This window comes from Oryza glaberrima, chromosome 3, assembly GCF_000147395.1.
Source record: "Oryza glaberrima chromosome 3, OglaRS2, whole genome shotgun sequence".
Classification (NCBI taxonomy): domain Eukaryota; kingdom Viridiplantae; phylum Streptophyta; class Magnoliopsida; order Poales; family Poaceae; genus Oryza; species Oryza glaberrima.
The window spans coordinates 20,251,159-20,275,693 of record NC_068328.1 but is presented as its reverse complement, the minus strand read 5'-3'; the positions used below and the strand labels follow the sequence as shown (position 1 = coordinate 20,275,693).

At 41.3% G+C, this 24,535-nt stretch overlaps 3 protein-coding genes across 3 annotated transcripts; 1 reads left to right on the top strand and 2 right to left on the bottom strand.

Moving 5' to 3' along the window:
• Nucleotides 1-1,854: 1,854 nt before the first annotated feature.
• LOC127768707 (uncharacterized) lies at nucleotides 1,855-3,664 on the bottom strand. Its single transcript, XM_052294336.1, has one exon. It carries the CDS (start codon nucleotides 3,558-3,560, stop codon nucleotides 2,058-2,060), a length of 1,503 nt encoding a protein of 500 aa, XP_052150296.1. The 5' UTR covers nucleotides 3,561-3,664; the 3' UTR covers nucleotides 1,855-2,057.
• Nucleotides 3,665-5,227: 1,563 nt separating this feature from the next.
• LOC127768713 (protein FATTY ACID EXPORT 5) lies at nucleotides 5,228-8,142 on the top strand. Its single transcript, XM_052294342.1, has 3 exons — nucleotides 5,228-5,644; nucleotides 7,632-7,719; nucleotides 7,857-8,142. Exons 1-3 carry the CDS (start codon nucleotides 5,446-5,448, stop codon nucleotides 7,927-7,929), a joined length of 360 nt encoding a protein of 119 aa, XP_052150302.1. The 5' UTR covers nucleotides 5,228-5,445; the 3' UTR covers nucleotides 7,930-8,142.
• A 756-nt stretch (nucleotides 8,143-8,898) lies between these two features.
• LOC127766310 (4-hydroxyphenylacetaldehyde oxime monooxygenase-like) lies at nucleotides 8,899-17,289 on the bottom strand. The gene is made up of 4 exons (XM_052291388.1): nucleotides 16,815-17,289; nucleotides 15,968-15,999; nucleotides 9,618-10,076; nucleotides 8,899-9,516 (listed from the first exon to the last, which is right to left on the bottom strand). The coding sequence occupies exons 1-4, from the start codon at nucleotides 17,287-17,289 to the stop codon at nucleotides 8,899-8,901; spliced, it is 1,584 nt and encodes a 527-aa protein (XP_052147348.1).
• Between the last annotated feature and the right edge of the window lie 7,246 nt (nucleotides 17,290-24,535).

Genomic DNA, 24,535 nt, shown 5'->3' with positions numbered 1-24,535 from the left:
GATAATTTGATAGTGTGCAATACTAATACTACCTGCGTGAAAAATATCACCTGGTCAGCATTCTTTTGGGCAAAAATTTTGCTCTACGGTACAGCAGTAGAAAATGTGGGGCGTTTATAATGAAATCACTGTCTTGATTAGAAAAATAGAAGTTTTACTAATTTGTAATGGCGAATGTAATCTTATTAAAGTACACCGTGTTGGTAAAAATAATTGAAAAAAGAGATAAAAAACCGTCCCGCTGGAATATGTTGACAAGGCGACGCTCGAAAATGTTTGGAAAGGAGAAAGTCTACTGCTTACCTCTCTCAACTCGAGTATGAATTTTCTACCTAACCGCAAATTAGATATATACATCATCTGGTAATTATCAATACCAGTTCATTTTGCTTTTCTGAACGGTTTGGTTTCATTCGATAGACATCAGGACATGAGACAGAAATCAAAGCAATATGCACATGTGAGACGATGGAGCATCAAGGTGTAGCCTCACTTTTCGTACAGATTGCACCAGCAATGCAGCTGTACAAGTTTCAGGGCGGTAGTGGGTGTGTTCCTGTTCTTTACAAGTCCTCGTCCTAAAGGCTATGTGCATTTGGATATTTGAATGATATACCTGACTTCATGTTTAATGTGCAGGTGCAGCCAGAATGTTGTTGCATGTGACGTTCCATCCAACATGCAAACGTGAACTTATCGAAGTTATTTCTTAAGTAGATGATCAGTTTGCTAAAGCTTCTCAATGATGAGCCAATACCAGCTAGCGATGTCAAGCTTTGGTCATCATACTTCATTGCAATGGATCTCAAATGAATGATACCATAAAATGTAAACTAAAAAGCAATCGGAGTTCCCTATAGAGTAGCATTGAACAGCTCCATCGATTCGCTGATTTTAAGCATAAGCGAAACGGCATATTTGCAAATAAAAAAAATTATGAATAAAATTTTTATGTAGTGTTTTTAACGATCTAAATGCAAAGGCTGAAAAATAAACTACGATGAAAAAAATTTAAAATCAACTCTAAATTTAAGGCTAATAAGCATAAGCGAAAAGATGAGGCCATCCCATTCAGTTATCCAGGCTAAATCCAAAACCATTTTTTTTCTAAATCAAAAGGTAATGTATTAACTTATCCTACTCTCAGACATTGAGTTATCATATAGAGTAGCATGAAGACCAATCAGTTATCCTACTACTCTTAGACATTCTTTTTTCTGTATCAGATTAATTCTAATGTATTTAGAAGTCTTGGATCATACTCTCAGACCATGTTTTTCTATACATTTGTGAATGCTGAAAGAAAAATAATCAAGCTATTATGTTATAAAACATATTTAGCCTTTATAACCAGATTTTGATGTTGAATGCATGTAAGAAGCTTTTTACCGTATTTGAGTATTGCCTAATCTGAAGATACTGTAGCTTGTGCAAGATATTTCTGTATGTATGCGACAAGGTTATCGCCAAGTGAATGACATTCTCAGTAATGTTTAGCTTATGTAACTGGACGAGTCATGATATGAAATATATGTTACAGCTGATTTTGCTAATGTCTCTAAGGTGAAATTCAGTAGAAGACACGTTCAATACAAACCAAAATTCTAGTCATAGTTGCTTTATTGCTTCGAGACAGAAGAACACATGTGCCATGGCATGGAGAGCAAAAGTTGAGTAGGACACACGATATATCAACCAAATTTCAAGAAAAAGATCAGACCATTTCGATCGATCATGACCAAACAAAGGTATGAAGAAATCTTGATTAGACCATGTCTAACGAACTCATTCAGTATATTGTAGACTAGAAAGTGTTGCAATACTCAAGGAAAAGGTTGTATCCAACACAAAATATTTGTAAACTAGGGTAATGGTCAGCTTTTGCCACTATGATTGAAAGCAATGGTGACAGTTCAAAAGTACAATATCTCAGACAGTTGCTTTCAGCAAACGAAAATCCCTAGTATAAAATCATGATATAGATGACATCTGGACAGAAAAATGCATCCAGAAATCATATGAATAGAATTAGACAACAAAAGAAAAACAGGGCCACCTTATGTCTTGGACTCGAGTTTTTGTTTCCAATTCTCATCCTTGCATCTCCGTTGATCTGCAATCATTGACTCGAAAACATCCAGCAGATCATCCAGTCCCTTTGCATCCTCTCCAAGTTTCCTCATGGCAACAACTATGCTCTCAATGGTAGACAAGCACCCAGCCCTTGGCTCATGCCTCACCTCACTATACAAGCTAACACCATCTGATTCTAGCTTCACATGTGGCAGAAGTTGTAGCCATGGATTCTCATGGTACATACGTTGCGCCTTTGCCCAAGTTCCATCCAACACAATCAAATGTTGTAACTGACAGTCTGAAGCATCAATGCTGATTGCCCGCTGGCACGGGAATAGCAGAGCTGACTTTGGTGGTATGGTGATTGAGAATTCCTCAAACACCGAAACTTCCCCAGTTTGTTTTGACTTCTTCATTTGTATTTTCGTGACAGTAAAACCGTTGGAGACAGCTGACTGACCAAGTGGACCTCTTGACAACCATCTGATTTTGGGCTTCACACCACGCTCAATTTCAATCTTGAGTTCCTTCTCCGTATAGGTAATAGAGCACTTATCCATGTTTTTCACAGTCCAGCCTTGACCAATAGCAGCACCAGTTCCAACATTTTCTCTAGGTATACCATTGCAGTTTTGGGCAGTTGCCATTTGAAATTCTGAGGCGTTTTCTACTAAATGACGAGGGAGATTACCATTTACCTCGCCAATACTGTGATGATTTTCACCGTGGATACCATCAACAAAGGAGTTTCCTGTCTGGTTAGCTGAGGAGCCCAGTCTTTCAGAATCTGAGCAATATCCATTCCTCTTCATACTCTGAAACCCCAATTCCTCACCTCCACCTAAGTCGCTTTTAACACTACAGATCTCTCCATCCAAATCAAAGCCAATCCTATCAGGGATATCCACAAGATCCAATTTTTCACCACCGATATCGCTAGAACCTCGAATATTCGCAGTTTTCACACCCAAATCACTAGAAGCATTGATGCCCTTCGTCACATAATCACGCCTTGCACAACTAACTGCTCCACCCGATTCGCCAGAAATTCCATTAGAGCATATTGCAGAATCTAATGTTTCACCTTCGCATTGCACAGGACCAGCAGGGCCTCCCGTTCCGCCGCCAAAACCGTCGCCCTCCAGCACCTGAATCTCCCCGGGCCCGTCGGGACGGTCATGATTTCCACCGCCGGCGGCGGCGGCGGCGTCGAGCGTCCTGAGGTGGAAGCTGGCGCGGTGGTTGACGTCGCCGACGAGCGCGACGGCGAGGTTGCGGAGGCCGAGGCGGGCGACGCGGGTGGAGTTGAGCGGGTGGCCCACCTCCATGAGGTGCTGCAGGACGGTGACGCCGACGGCGGTGTCGAGCGGCGGGCGGCGGAGGCGGCCGCAGAGGCAGAGGCGGAGGGGCTTGGTGCAGACGCCGCACATGGGGCGGCGCTGGTCGGGCTCCCGCCGATGCGCCTCGCCCTGGTTCGCCGCCATGGATGGACCGGCCGACCCGGTGTGCAATCTGTATCCTGTAGTAGGGGATTGGGGGCGGCCGGCTTGGGCGAGGGTGTTTGCTCGATTTTAGGGTTTTAGGGCGTTTTGGTATCATGGGATGTGCTGGTAATAAAATGGGAACATTGGTTCCCATCCAAGGATTTGACGGGAACCAAGGTAATAAAATGGGATTAGGATATTTTGTTTCCCCTGGTTAATTTTTTTAGTTTAATTAAATTTTTTAAAAATTGCAATATTTCCAATACAACACAAACATATTATCAAAATATACTCAATGTTACATTTAATTAAACTAAAATGGTGTTTTAGATATTGCTAAATTTTTCTATAAACTTAATCGAAGTTTAACTTAAAAATCAATCAAAGCGACTTAGGTGAATTCGAATATACCCCTTTTAGGGTTTTAAATCTCCCGCTATAGCTTTTTGAGAAGGGTTCTAGCTTTTTGCTCTCATGTACAATTTAGCCCGCTATAGCTCCATTTAGCCCGCTATAGCTGTTTGAGAAGCTAACCGCTAAATGTCTTAGTTTGCTATTTAAAACATTGACCCCTTCTTAACTTCCACTATATTATTTTTCATGCGTATGTTTCCCGCACTGATAAACTATGTTTTTTTAATATTTTCTATAGAAAAGTTATTTTAAATATTAATCTAATATATTTTTAAGCTTTTTTTTGACTAATATTTATTTAATTATATATTAATCTATTGTTCTGTTAGAGGATTAGTTCTAACCCCAATAACAAACACAAAGTTATAATACGAACAAACGGAGTACTCATTTCTTAAATTTTTTTTGACTCATTATGCATTTACGCGTTGGTGAAAACCTTTTTCATTTAGACAAGCCAGGTTAAAGCGAATGTGTTTTTAATATATGTACATTTGTGTTCGGTATTAAAGTTTACAGAGGTATTATGGCAGTTGAGTGAGGTAATACGGAATTAGTAGTGTCACGACTCACGATCTATGACGTCGTGAACATCAAACCAATTAAAAATGGTGACAAAATTTTCTTTTTCTACAAATCACTATACTCCCATAGTATTCAAACAAGAGTAATACTATCATTTTGTTTAATACTTCCTCTGTTCTATAATATAAGGGATTTTAAATTTTTACTTGCACTGTTTGACCACTCGTTTTATTCAAATTTTTTTTTGGCTAACTTTATTATCCAAAGTATTTTAAGCATAACTTTTTATTTTTTATATTTGCACAAATTTTTTTAATAAGACGAGTGGTCAAACATTGCAAGCAAAATCTCAAAATCCATTATATTATATTATGGGACGGAGGGAGTATTCAACATTTGATTGTATTTCCATCTTATTCTTAATCTGTATAAGCTGAATATACCTTTTTGAAAAGAACAAAGTGAGTATTGAAATTTACGGCGTAATTAAACACGAGCATGAAAATTGCACAGATAATATGCCTCAAACTAGCTTTTCTCAAATCTGGCTGCCCATGGCACATGCCCAGCTTTGATATAGTGGCTCTTTCCTTTTTTTTCTTTGAAAAAAGAAATGCAAATGCATGTGAACGCCGCATTTTTTATTCGTTGCAATGAAGGCGGCTGGCGAGTGGGTGGCACACTTCTCTTCTCTCCGTCTCCCTCCCGGTCATCGATTAGCCGCCCGAAATGACGAAAGTGCCCCTCCCGCCGCAGACCAGACCGACCACCGATCGACGACTTCTCTCCGCGGCGCACCACGGATTAGCCAAAAATAAGCGAGAGCGAGTACGAGAGAGATTGAGAGAGTCAGAGAGAGAGAGAAGAAACTGCTCTCGAGATCTCACCGGCGAGGCGGGGCGAGATCTGGTAAGAGAGAAGGAGGGAGGGAGGCCGAGAGAGCGAAATGCACGACTTCTGCTTCACGATCCCCTACGGCTTCGCCGTCCTGGCCGGCGGCGTGCTGGGCTACGCCCGCCGCGGCAGCACCGCCTCCCTGGCCGGCGGCGCGGGCGCCGGCGCGCTCCTCCTCCTCGCGGGCTTCGTCAGCCTCAAGGCCTTCGAGAAGCGCCGCAACTCCTACCTCGCCCTCGCCCTCGAGACCCGTACGCCCCCTCCTCGTCCTCCATTTTTTCGCTGCCCTCGGTGCAAATGTTCCATGGTTGGTTCGTCTCCATCCTGCCTTCTTGGAATCGTGCTATGGATGGAGGTGAAGTACAGATCGCATTTTTTGAATTTGCGCAGTGGTGGATCGCTGCATAATTTTGCCCCCAAAAAAGGCTATGCATGTATTTTGGGTGTTATACCATGTCGGGATGTGCAGTTTAGTGGTGAAATGGAGTGATAGATGGCGATGGTGGCGTCTCTAGTAGTCTAGCAACTTGACTTTGTTAAGGTTAGGATTCTGTGGCACTTATGGACGTATAGATGTGTTTAGGAATATCACTTTGGCTGCATTTTCAAGGGAGGGATGTTCTCAGTGGTAAGCACTTGGGAATTCCTGTCAATTTCGTTCAGATTGTTGTGGGCAGCAGGGAAATGGATACCAGGATCCTCCTCTCATACTGCCAAAGGCAGTGCGGCAGCAAATCTGTCTCTATGTGATAGTCCTGCATTTGTATGAAGACAAAACTAAACACCTTTTCTGAATCCAGTAGTCATAGCTTCAATTACCCATTGTCTGATAATCTAGTGCTACTAATGACTCCCCAGTCTCCAGCAAGGAGGCATTTCATCTCATGGGACACCATAATAAAGGCTGGTAGCTACTGAATTCATTGCTATCTAAATTGCTCCCTTACAACGACGGCAATTGATTGCATTGGTGCGATTGTTAAGATTTACAGATTTTGCTCAATAGGCATTGATCATAGCCAAATTAGTGAATCTAGCATTGGAGAATGTTGAACACATTTGTCCTCAATGCCTGAATAGTTGCTAATCACTCTCAGATATTCCCTAACAGAGTATGGTATTTAGATTTGCAGTAGTTCTCAATGCCTTATTGAATTTACATGGTAGCTCATTTTTCATTCATTCTCTGCAAATTTTATTAGTACTAGTCAACCAGGGCATGGAAAGCATGTTTTAGTGTAGGTATATTAGATATTGAATTTTTTTCTACGATGTTTGTATTTAGTTTGCAGATTGATATCTGATGAAAATTAGTTTGCATGCCAGATAGCTTTTGTGATCAACTCGGACTCCGTTAAGTATGTGCACATGGTGGTTTGATTATTTTCTTGTTTGGTGGGACTTTTGAGTCTCGACACTTGCATAGAATCTGAACAAACTCATCATATTGATTAGGGACATCTGTAGGATGTAATAGTTAAATATATTATATGGCTGGTTTTATTTCGTTTTATCAACTAGATAATTTTTATTAATGTACGAATTCTTGCCTCTTAGTTACCAATCTAGGATTAACATGGGGCTATTCTAGGAAGGCCTCCAATTAGTGCAAAGAATGATATACTATTTAGATCTCTGTTAGAGTTTGTAACTGTATACTGTATATACTTTTGTTTTTGTTAATTTCAGTACTAAATTTGTTGCTAGAGAGATCATCTATGCATGTTGTTGTATCTTTATTGACAATGGAAAGCAGTAAAAGTATGTGCAGTTTAATTAATGTGCACATGTTTTATTGAAACATTCCACCTTTCAGTCAGATCTAGATTCGCTAACTCAATGGACTGTAATATAAATTGTAGCATTGTTGCCTGTGTTTAATGCTTTGACTGTATCTTCAGATCTTCCTTTTAGCAATATTTAGTTCTCGCAGTATTGCTTCTAGTAGGAGCTGAAAAGATCTCATCAGTATCATTCATTTAAGCTATTTTTTAGAAAATGATTCATTTAAGCTAATGACCCTTGCTTTAAGTTAATAAATCAGTTTTGACGAAAGGAACTGAGAAGGAAATATACCACGGAATGAACTTTGTCCGAAAAATGTATCCACCATTTCCTGCAGACCTGCACTTCACCTCATTTCTGTCTTCTTACCTTACGTCCACCTTTTCCTGCACTTTACCTCATTGCTTTGTCCTTTTGTCTTTATTAACTGTAAAATTTTGCTTTGTCGAACAGTATGTGCACTAGCTTTGACTTATGTTATGGGGCAGAGATACCTTGAGACTTCAAAGATAATGCCAGCTGGTGTCGTTGCTGGCCTCAGGTAAAACCCTCTCCGAACTAGTATACACTTCCATCGCTGTATTCTGAAAACTTTCTGAGTTTGCAGATATTTCATTTGTATTCCTCTTGCAAATACAATATGTATGCATTATGAAGCTAACTTTTACGTTATTGCAGTGCTTTGATGTCTGCGTTCTACCTGTTCAAAATTGCAACTGGTGGCAACCATATCCCACCGAAGAAAGAGTGAACCAGGCTTTGCTTGTGAAGCATGTTTTGTTATACTCTAAGACTACGACAGATTTGTGTTGTGGAGTTTCATTGTAAGTCCAGTGATCAGCAAAGCCATTTTTCGCCTGTAATTCTTTAGAGTGCACTTCTGATGTCTGAACAATGTAAAAGAATTAAATATTTAACTTCCTACGGTACGTGTATATGAATGATATACTCCTGAACTTTTTAACTGGCCTTCCTCCCTCTAATCTCTATATACCAAACATATATATCCATTGATGGATGTAATGGTAGACCTGATGGTGTTTCCACCATCATATTCAACATTATCCTTCCATGCTGCTTTCCTTTACTAAAGCCGGTTTGTTCGGTTAATCTCTCTCATATCTACCTTATAATTCAACAAATGATTTCACTCATTAATCATTCTTTCATTCCTCATGGAACGGTCCAGATTATCTCACTGAGGTCTAACGTTCGGAATAGCTTCCGTGCAAGCATCACCTTCTCTCACCTAGCATCCCTGAAATCACGTTGCACTTTTCTTCCTGATTCCCAATCATGAAATCCCTCCGCTCCCCTCCCCTAGCACCGCCATCGCTCCCCCTCCCCACTCTGTCACGCACCGCAAACCACACCCCAACCCGCACTCCCACCCCGCCCCCCTTCACTCGCCACTCTGCTGCTCGTTGCCCTTCCTGCCGGTTTCCTCCGCACCGCCCCCCATCTCCACCAGCAACTCTGCCGCAGGAACTACGTCACGCCGTCGCCCTATAAGGATGGTTTCATAAACTGAAGTGCAATCATTGTTTCCCTTACATTTTTATTTTTTTTTCTTGAAAGCATTCAACAGTTTATAAAGACAGAAATGGCGAAGCACTTATACAAAAGTTACTGGAATAATACTGAAATTAACTGTGGCAAAAAGTGCAACACAGTTGCACAGCAAGCCTCTGATCACCTTGCTAATTAATCAGTTCGATCACTAGTTTGGTGCCTTGTTGGGAGTTGGGACTAGTAAGAGTGGTATCTTCTTGTGGAACGTCAGCTTCCCTGCCTCTTCCATGTCGATATCCTCCTTCCTCACCCCATGGGGAAGCTCCCAATCGAAGCAAAAAAGCATGCTTGCCAAGATGAACTCGATGTTGGCCACTCCCATGCCCAGCCCCGGGCAAATCCGACGGCCAGAGCCAAATGGCACCAGCTCGAAATGTGCCCCGTTGAAGTCAATGTCCATCTCCTCAAACCTCTCTGGGATAAACTCCTCTGGATCTTTCCAGATGTTCGGGTCCCTGCCAATTGCCCACGCGTTCACGATGACCTTGGTCTTCTCCGGGATGTCGTACCCGCCAACCTTGAAGTGCCGTGTGGTCTCCCTGGGAACGAGTAGCGTCGCGGGGGGATGCAAGCGGAAGGTCTCCTTCACCACCATCTTCAGGTACTTTAGCTTTGGCATGTCGTGGTGCTGCACCCGCTCCTTCTCGCCTACGACGGCTCTAATCTCGTCTTGTGCCTTCTTCATCACCCTCGGATTGCGGATGAGCTCGGACATTGCCCAGTGCAAGGTCACTGAGGTAGTGGTGATGCCACCGACGAATGTGTCCTGAAATTGAGTTACGTTTCATCAGATGAATAAACAAGAAAACTTGACAGATACCGGAAACCCCACCGTGATCTTGGAGGTTTACAGTAACACTTAATTACCAAGAGCATGGCCTTGACATGGTCCTTAGTGAAGCCCTGCTTGGTGTTTCCTTCCATCTTCCAGAGGTCGATGAGCTCGTGCACGAGGTCTGACCCTGCTGAGCCCTTGTCGTCCGCCTTTCTGCGAGCCGCGGCGGGGCCGTCGTCGTCGGCGGCGGCGTGCTGATCGACGATCCGCTCGAAGAAGCGGTCGAGCTTCCTGAATATGGCCTCGCGGCGCGCGGCGAGGCCGGTGAGGCGGTCGACGAGGCGGCCGGCCACGCTGCCGGGGAAGAAGTCCTCGGCGAAGGAGCTGCTCAGCAGGTCCATGGTCTCGCTGATGTCCTTGAACTCCTCCGCCGCGTACGTCTCCCCGAGCGCGAACGTGCCGATGATGCCGTCCACCGTGGAGAAGATGTGCTCGTTGATGGCCACCGCGTTCCGCCCGTTTCGGGTCAGCTTCTCGATGAGCTTCTCGACCTAATTAAAACATGACATGGCCAAATGTCATTCCATGGATTTCCTACTACAGAAAAACACCCTAAGCACCGGTTCGAAATTGCTGCTCCCTCCTTTTTTATTATAATTATCTTGATTCTTTTAAATCGAGTTTTAATTTGACTCAATTTATAGAAAAATATAATAATATTTTTAACACCGAATAAATATATTATAAGAATATATTCAATGTTAGATTTAATGAAAGATGTTATAAGAGTCACTATATTTCTCCATAAACTTTTAAAAAATAATTTATAAAAAAATCAAAACAATTTATAATATAAAATCACTGTCTGTTTTGTTTAATATCATTGTATGTTTTTTTACTATCACTGTCTACTTTTGAATTGGCACTAACCATGCAGCAGTAATACTCGGGGAGCATCACTGCCTGTTGAGAAAACAGAACTCATACAATCATCACATTCTGTTTCACAAATCGATAGTGATAGTCCGATCCGATAAGTTTGTACAATTCTAATTTTTTATACACACTTACCTAGAATAGGAAAAATAAATGTGTTTGTGTGAGGGTGCTGCACATATGAGTACTTAGGTTATTTTTAATACATACTCCCTATGTCCCAAAAAGCCTAACCTTAGACCTGTTTGGTACAGTTCCAACTTCTAAATTTAACTCAAGGAGTTAGGTCTGGAGTGGAGTTGTAAAGCTGCCTAAACCCAGCTCTACAACTCTAGTTCATTTTGTGAAAGAGCTCCACCCAGCTCTACTCCCATTTTTTGTGGAGTTGGAACTGTTTGGCTGAGCTCCAGCTCCAGGAGGGGTGGAGCTGGAGCTGGAGCTGTGCCAATTAGGCCTCTTGTCCATATTCATTGTACCCCTCCATTGTACACCTCCTAAGTTGAGTTTTTTTCTGACGGAGGGAGCAATAATTATCATGAGTTCACATCTACTACTCCATACAGTAATTATCACTATTTTGCTCGATGATTAATCTAATCCTGCATGTCGATGTCACCTGACCCTTTCAAAATGGCTGCATCTACAACTTTGATATAATTTATTTCCATCAAGGTTGGGAAATGTTCTGAGTTGACTTTATCATAAGGGCCTGCTTATATGCGATTTGGCATATTTTCCAGACAAAAATAGTCAATTTTTACGTACTCCCTCTGTTTTACAATGTAAGTCATTCTAGCATTTCCCATATTCATATTGATGCTAATGAATCTAGACATATATATCTATCTGGATTCATTAACATCAATATGAATATGGAAAATACTAGAATGACTTACATTGTGAAACGGAGGAAGTACATGATTAACAACAAATTGTAACATAAAAAGAATATCAAGCAATAAAAATCATTAACATAATCCTAATGTATTTGTCACCTAATATCACAAGCAAATCTAAAAAAGTTAGTGTAAATGCATTTAATATTACAAACAAATCATCATAGTAGCTATGATGTAATTTCTCTATTTACCATTTTATGCTTTTACTTTCTTCCATCTCCTATGACGCACAAGGAAATGTTCATATACCTTGGTGATTCAACATATATAACCCTCAATAAAATAATTATATCACTACTGGAGAAGTGATCTTTAGAGGGTCGGGTGATTTCCACAATAGTCCCGGTTCCAAAAAAAACCAGGACTAAAGTGGTTTATTAGTCCCGGTTCTTAACTTCAACGGGACAAAGGGATCTTTAGTCCCGGTTGGTGTACCAACCGGGACTAAAGGGTTCGCCCCCTGACAGTGACAGGGCATGTCAGTCTCCTGTCGGGGGGGCTGGGGAACTTTAGTCCCGGTTGTTATTACCAACTGGGACTAAAGATGGATATTTACTCCCGGGTATTTGAACCGGGACTAAAGGCTGTCATCTTGAGTTCCGAATTCTCTCTCCCGGTCCGCTACCCGGGAGTAAAGGGGGTTGCGAACCGGGAGAGATGCTCCTCCAGTAGTGTATCCTTCACAACTAGTTATGACCGCCAAGATAATATTGGCGGCTTTGTTTATTTGGCCGCCAAAAAAAAATCTTGGATTCTTGTAGTGACACAACTTCACTATTTTGGCACTGAAAAAGCAGCTTGGTTCCCGTCGTGGTAGTGAAAAAAATACGTGAGTTCACGTTAATGAAGTAGAAAAAAGATAATGGGTTTTCTAGTAGTTATAACTTTTTTCTAGGATATCCAACTCCTCAAACAGTGTAGATTCTCATCTAAATTTTTAAAATATATAGTTATAGAATCCAGAGATAAACTATTGGCGGCTTTGTTTATTTGGCCGCAAGAAAAAATCTTGGATTCTTGTAGTGACACAACTTTACTATTTTGGCACTGAAAAAGCAGCTTGGTTCCCATCGTGGTAGTGAAAAAAATACGTGAGTTCACGTTAATGAAGTAGAAAAGAGATAACGGGTTTTCTCGTAGTTATAACTTTTTTCTTAGGATATCCAGCTCCTCAAACAGTGTAGATTCTCATCTAAATTTTTAAAATATATAGTTATAGAATCCAGAGATAAACTATTGGCGGCTTTGTTTATTTGGCCGCCAAAAAAAAAATCTTGGATTCTTGTAGTGACACAACTTCACTATTTTGGCACTGAAAAAGCAGCTTGGTTCCCGTCGCGGTAGTGAAAAAAATACGTGAGTTCACGTTAATGAAGTAGAAAAGAGATAATGGGTTTTCTCGTAGTTATAACTTTTTTTCTAGGATCTCCAGCTCCTCAAACAGTGTAGATTCTCATCTAAATTTTTAAAATATATAGTTATAGAATCCAGAGATAAACTAGAGACTACAATTTTAGAAACCTAGTTTTTCTAAATTATAAGAAGCTGGTTACTAACCCATTGTTTCTCATAATTTTAAGCTCCCTCGTGACTAGGAGTTAAAACTCCCTCGTGACTAGGAGTTGTACTAGAAATCAGCGTGGACACAACTCAAACCATGGAGACTTCCGTGTACTAAAGGCCAAGGAATACACGAATCTCGACTTACGTCATCGGATAGATGAAAAGTCAACTGTTTTTGAGCCAAAAATGTGGGAAGACTTGTACAAACTACACATTTTTATTACCATCCCAACATGGCTAGGTATTATTATGGCCGGTTACTAGTACAAACTACAAACCAAGCATTATAAGGCTGTGTTCGGTAGTGTGTTTGGCTTTTACAACTGACTCATTTATCGAGAGTACACTTCCCACATGGCTACACAATATTTTTTTTCAAACTTTTTATATAGAAACTTTTTTTTACATAATCAAATAAACATAATTTTAAGTTTGTAATACAACCAATCATACGCTAATGATTTTATCGTTTACGTGCTATGGAAAAGTCCCACTCCAAATGGCCTACCAAACTCTTCCCCTCGGCATGTAAAACGGAGTGACAAATTAACACATGATTAATTAAGTATTGTACTAGTTTTAAAATACTTGAAAAATGAGTTAATATGATTTTTGAAAGCAACTTTGAAAAATAATTAATATGATTTTTGAAAGCAACTTTTCTATAGAAAAAATTAAAAAACGTACCATTTAAAAAGTTCGGGAAGCGTGTATATGATATATGAGAGAGTAACGGGGAGAAAAGAATCGACCCTAAGTATCACTAGAAACAATCATATTATATATACTAGAAAAAATACCCGTGCGTTGCAATGGGTAAACTGAAATTATAATAAATATAAAAATATTAGACGATTACGGTTTAGTTTATCATGATACGAGCCTTCAAAAAATATATTCCTTAGAAATAAAAAAGTGCTAAAAAAGAAAAAGAAAAGGCCCATTGGACCCTATCGGCCTGCTATTGCGCACCTTGCCCATGAAGCGTGCGTGGCCCAGCAGTGCGGTGGCCCGAGATGGAGGCCGGCTCGACGTGGGATCGATCTGTGCCATTCATTTTGATGGACGGGTCGGATCGATTCTATATCCATCAAACCGTCAGTGCCAAAAACACTAACCCTAATCACACTTCCCCATCCCATCCCACCATCGCGAGCACCTCCTCCCCCTTCCCTTTCCCGACTGGCAGCGCCGCCCCCTCTCCGCCGCTCCTGCTCCCCCTTCCCCTCTCCTCACCGGCGTTGCCAGTCCCTCTCCTCCTCTCCCTCCTATCACGCTGGCGCGGCGTGAAGACGACGAGGGCACAACTCTATTCGCAAGCGGATAAGGAGAGAGGGGGGTGGAGTGTGGTGGCTTCCTGCGGGTAGATCCAGCGGAACCGACGGCGCCGACTGCTTCCTACGGCTTGATCCGGTGGTGGCGGCGCCTTTCCGCGGCGGATCCGATGGCGCCGATGGCTCCTCGCGGCGGATCCGGCGGCGATGGTGGCATCTCACGCCAGCTACGACGGCGGCGGCGTATCTGGCGGCTACCCGCGTGTAGATCCGGTGGCATAGTGATGTGACCATGGCTACTATAGATACAACCGTCGTTCACATCAAGATCAAGCCGTCCAAGTTCTGCAATCTAGTTCGGCCACCTCCTACAGTGTCAACTTCAAACGGCCGCCAAATATGCATGCGAGCTCCGTTTTGGGTCCATGAGTACTTGATGGAAAGCTCTCGGAGTCATATTTCCAATGGATCCAGCTTCATCGCCAAATTCCATCCCAGTCGGCCGAAATCACAAAAAGAAGGTGCTGCGTCACCTATAATGGGCCTATGGGCTTGTAACTTCGTCTGGGACCCCGGCCCAAGTGGGGCCCATGTGGGGTGCGCCCCAACCAGGTGGAGCACGACCCTAGGGTTCCCTTAGGTCGTCCTCCCACCTCCTTAAATAGTTAGGTACCCCTTTAGAGTTTCTCGGGTTTTTGATAGATTGAAGTTTAGCCATTGCTACTTGCTTGCAGCGCGCGTGTCGGCTAGACCGTCCGTCTGCTTGTTCTTCGGAACCCCAACTTATCATTCGTATTTAACTCCTATTTGCAATTCAGATTGCTTTTATCTTGTTCTTGCTTGTTTCTTCGATTTGCTTGCAGGAATAAGGTTGATTTGCACCGGCAAGATCAACAACCCATGGAGAGGTGTATCGATCGCTAAGGCGCAACGCAACGTCTTGTACGGTTGTAGTCGGGTCGTCAACGTTTCTTCCAAATCGTAGTTATCATCAACTCACCGAAAGATCGGGCCAAGAACAGCCTTGAGTGTCGAGAGGAACTCAGGGTTCATCACATAGTACCTTGCCCATATGCGGAGCCGATCCTCTCCATCAAATCTAAATCTTTTTTGATAGGTGAACGGATCCATAAAATTTGGGATTGGGATAAAAACGGCCGGCCGACCATCATCAACAAATGAGATTAAATCCAGTGAATTAAAAGAGGAAATCATGAGAAAAATAATAAGAATGGAGTGGGGTGAGGAAATCGTGAGAAAAATAACAAGAGTTGAGTAGGGTATCGATTTTTGCAATCGATGGGAGGAGAAAACACAAGAGGAAGTAGATTGAAGTGCAACTGTGCAATAGATTGGATGAGATAAAAACCGAATGAAAAAAACAACAAAAAAAACACGAAAAAAAACGAATCGGAAAGAAAAAAAAAAGAAAAACAGCGGAAAAAACAGAGCGAGCAGTCACGGGAAAAACTGATTCGGAAAAAAAAAAGAGACGGACAAAAAACACGAAAGAAAAACGAATCGGAAAAAAAACAGCGAAAAATCACCGGAAAAACTGAATCGAAAAAAAAGGGACGGACGAAATTTTTTTTACGGAAACCTTACGTATTTTTTAATTATATATATTAGGTATATATAGGTATAGATATAGATATAGATAACGTATTTTTTAATTAAGTATAGATATAATAATAGATATATAGATATAGCTATACACTAGGAGTCTAGGATAGATAGGTAAAACAGAAAGGCATGCACATATAAAAATACCTGGGCCTCCCTAGCGTAACAGGCCGGGAATGCTGATGGGCGATCGATCGCTATGGGGATGGGGTAGCGATCGATCCCCTCCCTCCCTCCACCCCTCCACATGGTTTCTTTTTTTGGCACCGCATTACTTCTCTATTTTAGTAAATTTATACACCTAAAATTTATACACCTCAAGTTTACACATCTAAAGTTTAGAGACCAAAAGTTTATAAGTCAAAAGTTTATATATCCGATTTAAATTTGAATTTGAATTCAAATATTTTTTTATATAGTATTTCTATACATCTAAAGTTTATACACCTAAAGTTTATAGACCTAAAGTTTATAAGTCAAAAGTTTACATACCCGTTTCAAATTTGAATTTGAATTATATCCAATTCAAATTTGAATTTGAATTCAAATATTTTCTATATATAGTATTTCTATACATCTAAAGTTTATACACCTAAAGTTTATAGACCCAAAGTTTATAAGTCAAAAGTTTACATACCCGATTCAAATTTCAATTTGAATTCAAATATTTTCTATATATAGTATTTCTATACATCTAAAAGTTTATACACCTAAAGTTTATAGACCTAAAGTTTATAAGTCAAAAGTTTACGTACCCGAATTCAAATTTGAATTTGAATTCAAATTTTTCATATATAGTATTTCTATACATAAATTTTTCTAACTTTTTGTTTTTTTAAAAAATTTTGTGTGGTTTATACTGTAATAGGAAGAGAAAAAGGGGAGGAGGAAGGAGGGGAGAAGAGGGAGGAGTATAGGGGAGGGGGGAGGGGGCGCCAACTGATCGCCCAGCGCGATCGCTGGCGATCGATCGCCCATTAGAAGGGCCCGTAACAGGCGGCCTGGACGCGGCGCATGCTGAGCAGCTCGACGACGAAGAGCTTGCGCATGTCGCGGACGTATTTGCTGTAGGGGGAGAAGGCCACGTCCTTGTATCCGTACGACAGCATCCGTGGCCCCGCCGACGGGGACCGGCTGCAGCACTCGGGGTCATGGACCTTCAGCGCCTCCTGCGCGGCCTTCGGTGACGACAGCACGACCACCGGCACCGTGCCCAGCCGCAGCGCCATCACCGGGCCGTGCCACCCCGCCACCGCCCCCAGGCTCCAGTGCGGCAGACGGCCGATCTGGTGCAGGTTGCCGATGATGGGGAGCCTCGTCGGGCCGGGCGGCAGCTTGAGGCGGCTGCTGGGGTTCCTTCGGCACCGGCTCCAGAAGATGAGGACGACGGAGACGGCGAGGAGTATGAGGCTGGTGATTGAGAGCTGCCATTGCTGGGGCAGAAGCTCCAGAAGCAGGGACACTGCCATCTTCCCGTGTGTGATGTCAGATGTGGTGGTTTAGTTGAGACCTTAAGAGTGTTTAAGTAGAGCTAGCTGCTAAGTACATCCCTAGGTACAGTTAATTTGAAAATGACCTCAAAGGAGACTCCCCATATACATGGACGGTGGAGACTCCTCTTATCCACTCGTTTTGGCTCCATTCGCAAGCAGTACGGGTGGTAGAACCCTAGCTCTATCGATTCCACCGAAATAGTGCCCATTCCACCGATTTTGTCACCCTCGATACTGGTTGTGCCCAGGCATTGTCGCCGGTGGGATGCAAGTTTGACTGGCGGTGATAGCTTCACCGTCGCAGGAGGCGGTGGAATCTGCGCTGGCGGCAGCGCCGCCGATGCCGAAATGGATTCCGAAAGGGTAAGTTTGGATTCCTCTTATCTTTGATTCGTTTTTTCTCTCTTTGATTCAATTGGGATGCATGGTTTGGTGGATCTGATTTGGGATCCCATTTTCTCTTCATTTGCCGTTGCATTGTAGGATGGATCCGAACTCTGCATGTAGAATTGTGGTTATTCTTATGTTGAGTATATGGATAATGGTAGCCAAGATTATCATGTTTCATCTTCACATAAGTGGGTTGTAGATAAAGACACCGTAAGCTTGATAGATTTGATGAAGGACTTGGATGATGAAATCATCCGTGGTAGTGCGCAGGAGCTTACAGTGACTTTCTGGGACAAGAGAGTGGGTAGGGATGTAGAAATTTGTTCTGATGCTGTGTTATTAGAGGCATTTAACCAATACAGGGATGTTAGGAAGCTTCCATTGCATGTGACAGTGAGTGAGCCTTGTTCCCAAATTGTGTCTTGTGTGGATGAAGCTGAAACAGTGGTTCCACTGAGTATGGTTTTACCCACACAAGCAAGTCAGGCTGACAATGTTCCTACCAGAGATGCTACCACAAAAAAGGTTCCCACAAAAAAAATAGCAAGTCCAGGGACAAAGCTACTAATCAATCAATGCCAAATCCAGATCCATGGGGTGAGTTTGATGAGGTTGAGTGTGTAGGAGTTAGTGATGAGAGGGAGAATTACAATGAGCTGGTGTCAGATGATGAGGCTAATGATCCAGATTACACTCCTGAGGAATCTGATGGTGATGTAGAGAATGATGATCTAGTAGATGATTTAGATGTCAATGATAATAGGGGTTGTGAGCCTCTAATCCATATAACTGATGTAGACAATCCAAGGATAGAAGTTGGTGTTACTTTTGAGGATGGAATTTGTTTTAACAGGTGTATGAGACAATATGCTGTCCTGAAAGAGGTTGAACTTGCAGTTCCCTACTCTGAGGCCACAAGATACAGAGCTTATTGCATGGCAAAGAAGTGCAAATGGAGGATCCATGCTTCTAGGTTGCCAGATGGTAGAACTTGGCAGGTATGTAGCTCTTTTGTTTTACTTCTGTCATTTAAGTTTTGCAACTGAATAATGGTTTGGATGTTTACTATCCCTTTTTGGTTGCAGATAAAGAAGATGCCATATGAGCATAGGTGTGCTAGCACAGGCAAATTGGAGAATAATTGCATGGCCATCAATTCTTGGGTTAAGGACAGGGTTATCAACAAGCTTAGAGAAGATCCAACCATAGGGGCTGCTGCTCTAAAGAAGACTTTGGAGGAGAAGTATTTAATCACCCTGGTCATACTATGTAGTATGGGATGGTAGGCAGATAGCTTTAGATGAGATACTTGGTGGCTGGGAGCAAAGCTTTGAGGCAGTGTATAGTTTTAAAACTGAGATTGAGAAGAGATCTCCTAGTAGTATAGTGGAGATAGAGTATGATGTGATTAATGAGAAGCATAGGTTCATTAGAATGTTTGTTGCTTTGAAGCCTTGTATAGATGGATTTTTGAATGGGTGCAGGCCATATTTAGGCATTGATTCAACTGTGTTAACAGGCAAGTGGAGAGGACAATTGGCTTCAGCTATTGGTATAGATGGCCACAATTGGATGTTCCCAGTGGCCTATGCTGTCTTTGGATCTGAAACAAAGGAAAACTGGGAATGGTTCATGGTTTGTTTGAATAAGGCAATTGGATCTCCAGAAGGCCTAGTACTGTCTACTGATGCAGGCAAGGGCATAGATGCTGCAGTGACAAGGGTGTTCAACAATGGAGTAGAGCATAGAGAGTGCATGAGGCATTTGTACAAGAATTTTCAGAAAAGGTTCCATGGAGAAGTATTTGAAAGAAATCTGTGGCCTGCCTCAAGAGCATCTGAACTCTGCATGCAGAGTTGTGGTTAGGGTTGTTGCTTATGTTGAGTATATGGATAATGGTAGCCAAGATTATCATGTTTCATCTTTACATAAGTGGGTTGTAGATAAAGACACCATAAGCTTGATAGATTTGATGAAGGACTTGGATGATGAAATCATCCGTGGTAGTGCGCAGGAGCTTACAGTGACTTTCTGGGACAAGAGAGTGGGACCATGTAATGTAGTAATGAGATGAATTGTGATGAATCAAAATTTGTGCACTTAATGTAATGAAGTAGAACCATGTAATGCAGTATTGCAGGAAATATTTGTTTTGAGATGTAATGCAGGAAATATTTGTTGTTGACATTTCAGAATCATATGGCATATGAAGTAGCAATTATCTGAATAATAACCATTCCTCCATTTCAGCAGTAGGACTTTCATAGATAGCTGAAGTCATGTCTTGCAACATATACATAGGTTGCTAAAGTAATGGCTTGCAAAATAAGGGATGTCTTTCAGCTGGCAATTTCACATATACACAAAAGACAAGTCTTGGTACTACTTCAGCTGGAAATTTCAACAAAATAGCCTACTCTAATAGCATTGGATTACAGCTTCTTTGCAGTCCTAGTAACCACAGCCTTCCTTTTGTTGGCTTTAAATGGACTTGCATGTACTGGGGATGCAACACTCCTGCTCCTTGTAACTGGTCCAGGGCTGTCATCCACCTGCATAGCAACTTGTGCAGGGGCTTGATCAGCAGCAGCAGCACCACCAGCAAGGGCTTGATCAGCAGCAGCAGCATGGGCTTGATCAGCAGCAGGGGTAGCAGTAGATGTGGCTTGATCAGCACTATCAGCAATAGCAGTAGGAGGCCTGTGAAAGAGATATTGAACAAATATTAAAAAAACAAAATGGCAACTGAAATTGTTGATCAAAACATGACACACTTACATAGTGTTGTTACCACAAGTAGGCACTTGTTCAGGCTTAGATTTCTTCTTTCTAACTCTCTTAGGCTTGGGTGGAGCTGGGGGAGGGGCATCTGGATCATATACAGGTTCATTGCATGTCTTTTGTAGGTGGCCAAAGCCATGGCACCTCTTGCATCTCCTTCTTTTCTTTCCTGAACCACCTTCTTCAACACCAATGAACTTCCTTGTTCTAGGTCTTCCAGCTGATCTCTTCAGTATTGGTGGCCACATCTTGAATCCTGTGTCCACTTTCTCCCATAGGCTCTTGTCTGGCATTGGAGGCACAGTTGTGGAACAGGCAGCCCTGAACATGGCCACTGGATAGTAGGGGCTGACATAGTCTTCTAGCTCCACTTCTCTCAGGGATCCAATAAAAGAGATGGCATGCCTACATGGGAGGCCTATTAGCTGCCATTCATTGCAGCTACATTCTTGTTTGGTCAAGTCCACTGTGTGTCTCCATGTTGTCAAGTTCCTGTTTGCACCACTGACTTCACCTACAAATGGCAGACTCTTGTGGTGATTGTAGTTGAGATTCCTACTTTTGTCATGGAGTTGTTTCATTACATTTCCCAGGATATTGCCTTGCAACTTAAGAGATAATTTGTGCCATGTACACATCCTCTCCATGATCATCTGCCTAATCTTGTCAACCAGCTCAACTACAGGTAGTGACTTCTCTAGTCTAATCCAGCTATTAAATATCTCTGCAATGTTGTTTATCACATAGTCACACTTAGATCAAGTAGAGAAGCTAGACCTTGCCCACAAATGCTGGTGATTCTCTTCAATCCATTACATTGCTCTTGGGGAAGCCTCTTTCATGATATTAAAATGCCTGTCAAAAACATCTTTCCTATATCCATCCTACAATGCGACGGCAAATGAAGAGAAAAAGGGGATCCCAAATCAGATCCACCAAACCATGCATCCCAATCGAATCAAAGAGAGGAAAAACGAATCAAAGATAAGAGGAATCCAAACTGACCCTTTCGGAATCCATTTCGGCATCGGCGGCATCGGCGGCGATGCCGCCAGCGCAGATTCCACCGTATCCTGCGACGGTGAAGCCATCACCTCCGGTCAAACTTGCATCCCACCGGCGACAATGCCTGGGCACAGCCAGTATCGAGGGCAACGGAATCGGTGGAATGGGCACTGTTTCGGTGGAATCAATAGGGCTAGGGTTCTACCACCCGTACTGCTTGCGAATAGAGCCAAACGAGTGGATAAGAGGAGATAAGGCGTAGGGGTATTTACGTCCGACCGCGTCAAAAAACAGCCTCCCGTCAGCCACGTCAGCACGGCAAGTCTACGCTAGACGGCGCAGTGTCCATCAGCAAATAACCACGATTATGGGATGTCTTTCCCCAAAGCTTCACTTCCACGGTGTCCCTGAGCTAAATACACACAATCGCGATGTCCTGTAGCAAAATTTGTCTAATTTAATACATTGTGGACCCATCTATCCACCTTGAAGCCTCCAATAAATAAAATAAAATACTAAAATTTCTAATTAAAAATTAATATATCCCACCTTATGTTTTTCAATTAAAATAATGGTCAACCCATTATTTATACCATGCTAAATATTTAATGACCTTCTTCCAACTCCTTCTATTTCAGATTACAAGTCATTTTAAATTTTGTCTATGTCAAATTACTTGAATTAGTTTATAAAAACATAGTAACATTTTCAACACAAAACAATTACTCCCTCCGTTTCACAATGTAAGTCATTCTAGCATTTCCCACATTCATAGTGATGCTGTCTAGATTCACTAACATCACTATGAATATGAGAAATACTAGAATGACTTACATTGTGAAACGGAGGAAGTATATTATAAAAAACATATTCAATTTTGAATTCAATGAAAATAATTTGGTGTTGTAAATATTGATATATTTTTCCTCAACAGTGGTAGTAGTTAATTTCTATTAACATTCAAATAGGGGCTATTTACTTATACTTAGATGCGCTTTTATGAATAAATTATCTTTTTAAAGATAAATAAATGTTCCTAAGATGATCATAACATCTAAATTATACATATGATATCTGATGTCACTAATAGATTAGAGAAAATAACTTTTAATTATATCATTTTTTTCATGTCATAACGTGTACCCCGTCTAGGATCTATTTGTCATAGACAATAGGTTGAAAACAATCAAGGGATACTTTTATCCCATGCCAAGTTGTATGGCCTTAACCCACTTATATTTACATACCAAATTGTAGAGATCAAAGCATTTAAGGGATGCTTGATGAAATGGAAATCTAGAAAAAAAATAACATGATAAAAATAATTTAAGACTGAACTTTTTTTCTAAGTTTAACCTTTTTTTTGAATTTGAAACCCATTCTAAATAGCAATGTTCAAATATTTTAGCAGTACTGATACAATGAAAATAACTAAAATTTTAAATAAAATATAATAGAAAATTTGACTTTTTCGGCATTATGTTGAAAACAAAATCTAACATAATTGAAGTATACAACCCTAAACTACAACTTGAGAGCTGAGAGCTATAAGAGTCTCATTTTCTAATATATTTTCTGATATAGAAAAACTTTTACTGCTAAACCATAGTTTCATAATACAAAACTATATAATTACAATTAAATCAATATTTCAACATATTCAGCTTATTTAATTAGATTATGTAGTCGTATTAGCCATATTTTCAATAGAAAATATCTTCAATTGATATATCCTAAAATTCATAAAAACATATATAGTATACAAAAGAAAAATTGTTACTCATAGTTTAGAAAGTGCAAAAATAAGATATGCTAAATATTAAAAAATTAAATGCATTATGTAGAAGTGATATATAGTTTCATATATATATTTCTTATAAAACCAAATTTGCACGGTTTTAAGTAATTTTAGTTTAGAATTTATACGCCAGCGATGATTACTAGCACTCAGAGAAGCATCACACAAATTATTGAAAAATTAAACATGTTCATAATAAAGTAATCATAAACATTCTTAATCAAATTTCTAACACAGTTAAATAAGATGCCCGCGCATATGCGCGGGCTACCTTCCTAGTTAAATTAAAGTCGTTGTGTTTTCTCCGAATGGTTGGCGTACCATTTATCAACTGAGAGTATAACTGTGCACGGGTGGCTTGGCTTACATCCCGTCGTAGGTGGAAGCCTGCTGTATATATTTTAATTACATAAGGCAATTACAGAGACAGTTAACAAAACAAGGAGAAGGACTCAAAGTAACAACGGGCTATTGCACATCTTTGACCGGTTTACTTTCTCCGTCCCAAAAAAAACCTCAACCTAGAGAGAGTGAGTAGTCCTTTTCAGCAGCTATAAACGACAAATCCTAGTTTTTTGTGAGCACACTTCGTGAATTGCTAAACGATATCTCATGCATATATGTATATATGTTTGTCAGGGTTATGGATTCCACGTACCAAATAGTAGTCGACTAAATCTCGGCAGGACCCACCACATACCATGTCTTATATGGAAACAACCTTCGAATATAGGAGGAGTTCCGGATAAGGAAAGACAACCAGAGTTCTACATGGAAACGACGAGGACTACTCGGATTGTATCCATATTGGTTTCCCTAATTCTACTTGGACAAGGAGACATCTACGAGGAGAGGGGACACAACCAACATACACGGACAACATAGAAGTCTACATACGCCAAGACAAGCTGCTAGATATCGACATCAGAGATAAGCCTAGGAAAACCCGATATGGTACCTACGGGAACTGAAGAGAGGAATCTAACGCTATCTCTGATCTCGTCGAATACGAACTCGAGGAGGAAGACTACCCTGTTGTCGACTACGAGTCAGATCTTCAGACCGCCAAGTCGACAACAGTTAGATAGGCTACCCCAAATATTGTACTGGTGTGATTATGGTGAATAGGATCAACAACCGGCTTCGGCCAACAGGATATAGGGTTATTACCTGATAATTCAGGGGCCCGAACCTGTATAAAAATCCTCGTCCCCATCTCTTTTATCTCAATCTCACATATATCCTAGT

What these genes read in the sequence shown, in the direction of transcription:
- LOC127766310 (XM_052291388.1), bottom strand. Translation starts at nt 17,289, where the DNA reads ATGGCAGTGTCCCTGCTTCTGGAGCTTCTGCCCCAGCAATGGCAGCTC. An exon ending in GTTACGCTAGGGAGGCCCAG is followed by an intron (nt 10,077 to 15,967) that starts GTATTTTTATAT and finishes TGTTTTAATTAG; the next exon opens with GTCGAGAAGCTCATCGAGAA. An exon ending in ATGTCAAGGCCATGCTCTTG is followed by an intron (nt 9,517 to 9,617) that starts GTAATTAAGTGT and finishes ACTCAATTTCAG; the next exon opens with GACACATTCGTCGGTGGCAT.
- LOC127768713 (XM_052294342.1), top strand. Translation starts at nt 5,446, where the DNA reads ATGCACGACTTCTGCTTCACGATCCCCTACGGCTTCGCCGTCCTGGCC. An exon ending in CGCCCTCGCCCTCGAGACCC is followed by an intron (nt 5,645 to 7,631) that starts GTACGCCCCCTC and finishes TTTGTCGAACAG; the next exon opens with TATGTGCACTAGCTTTGACT. An exon ending in GGTGTCGTTGCTGGCCTCAG is followed by an intron (nt 7,720 to 7,856) that starts GTAAAACCCTCT and finishes ACGTTATTGCAG; the next exon opens with TGCTTTGATGTCTGCGTTCT.
- LOC127768707 (XM_052294336.1), bottom strand. Translation starts at nt 3,560, where the DNA reads ATGGCGGCGAACCAGGGCGAGGCGCATCGGCGGGAGCCCGACCAGCGC.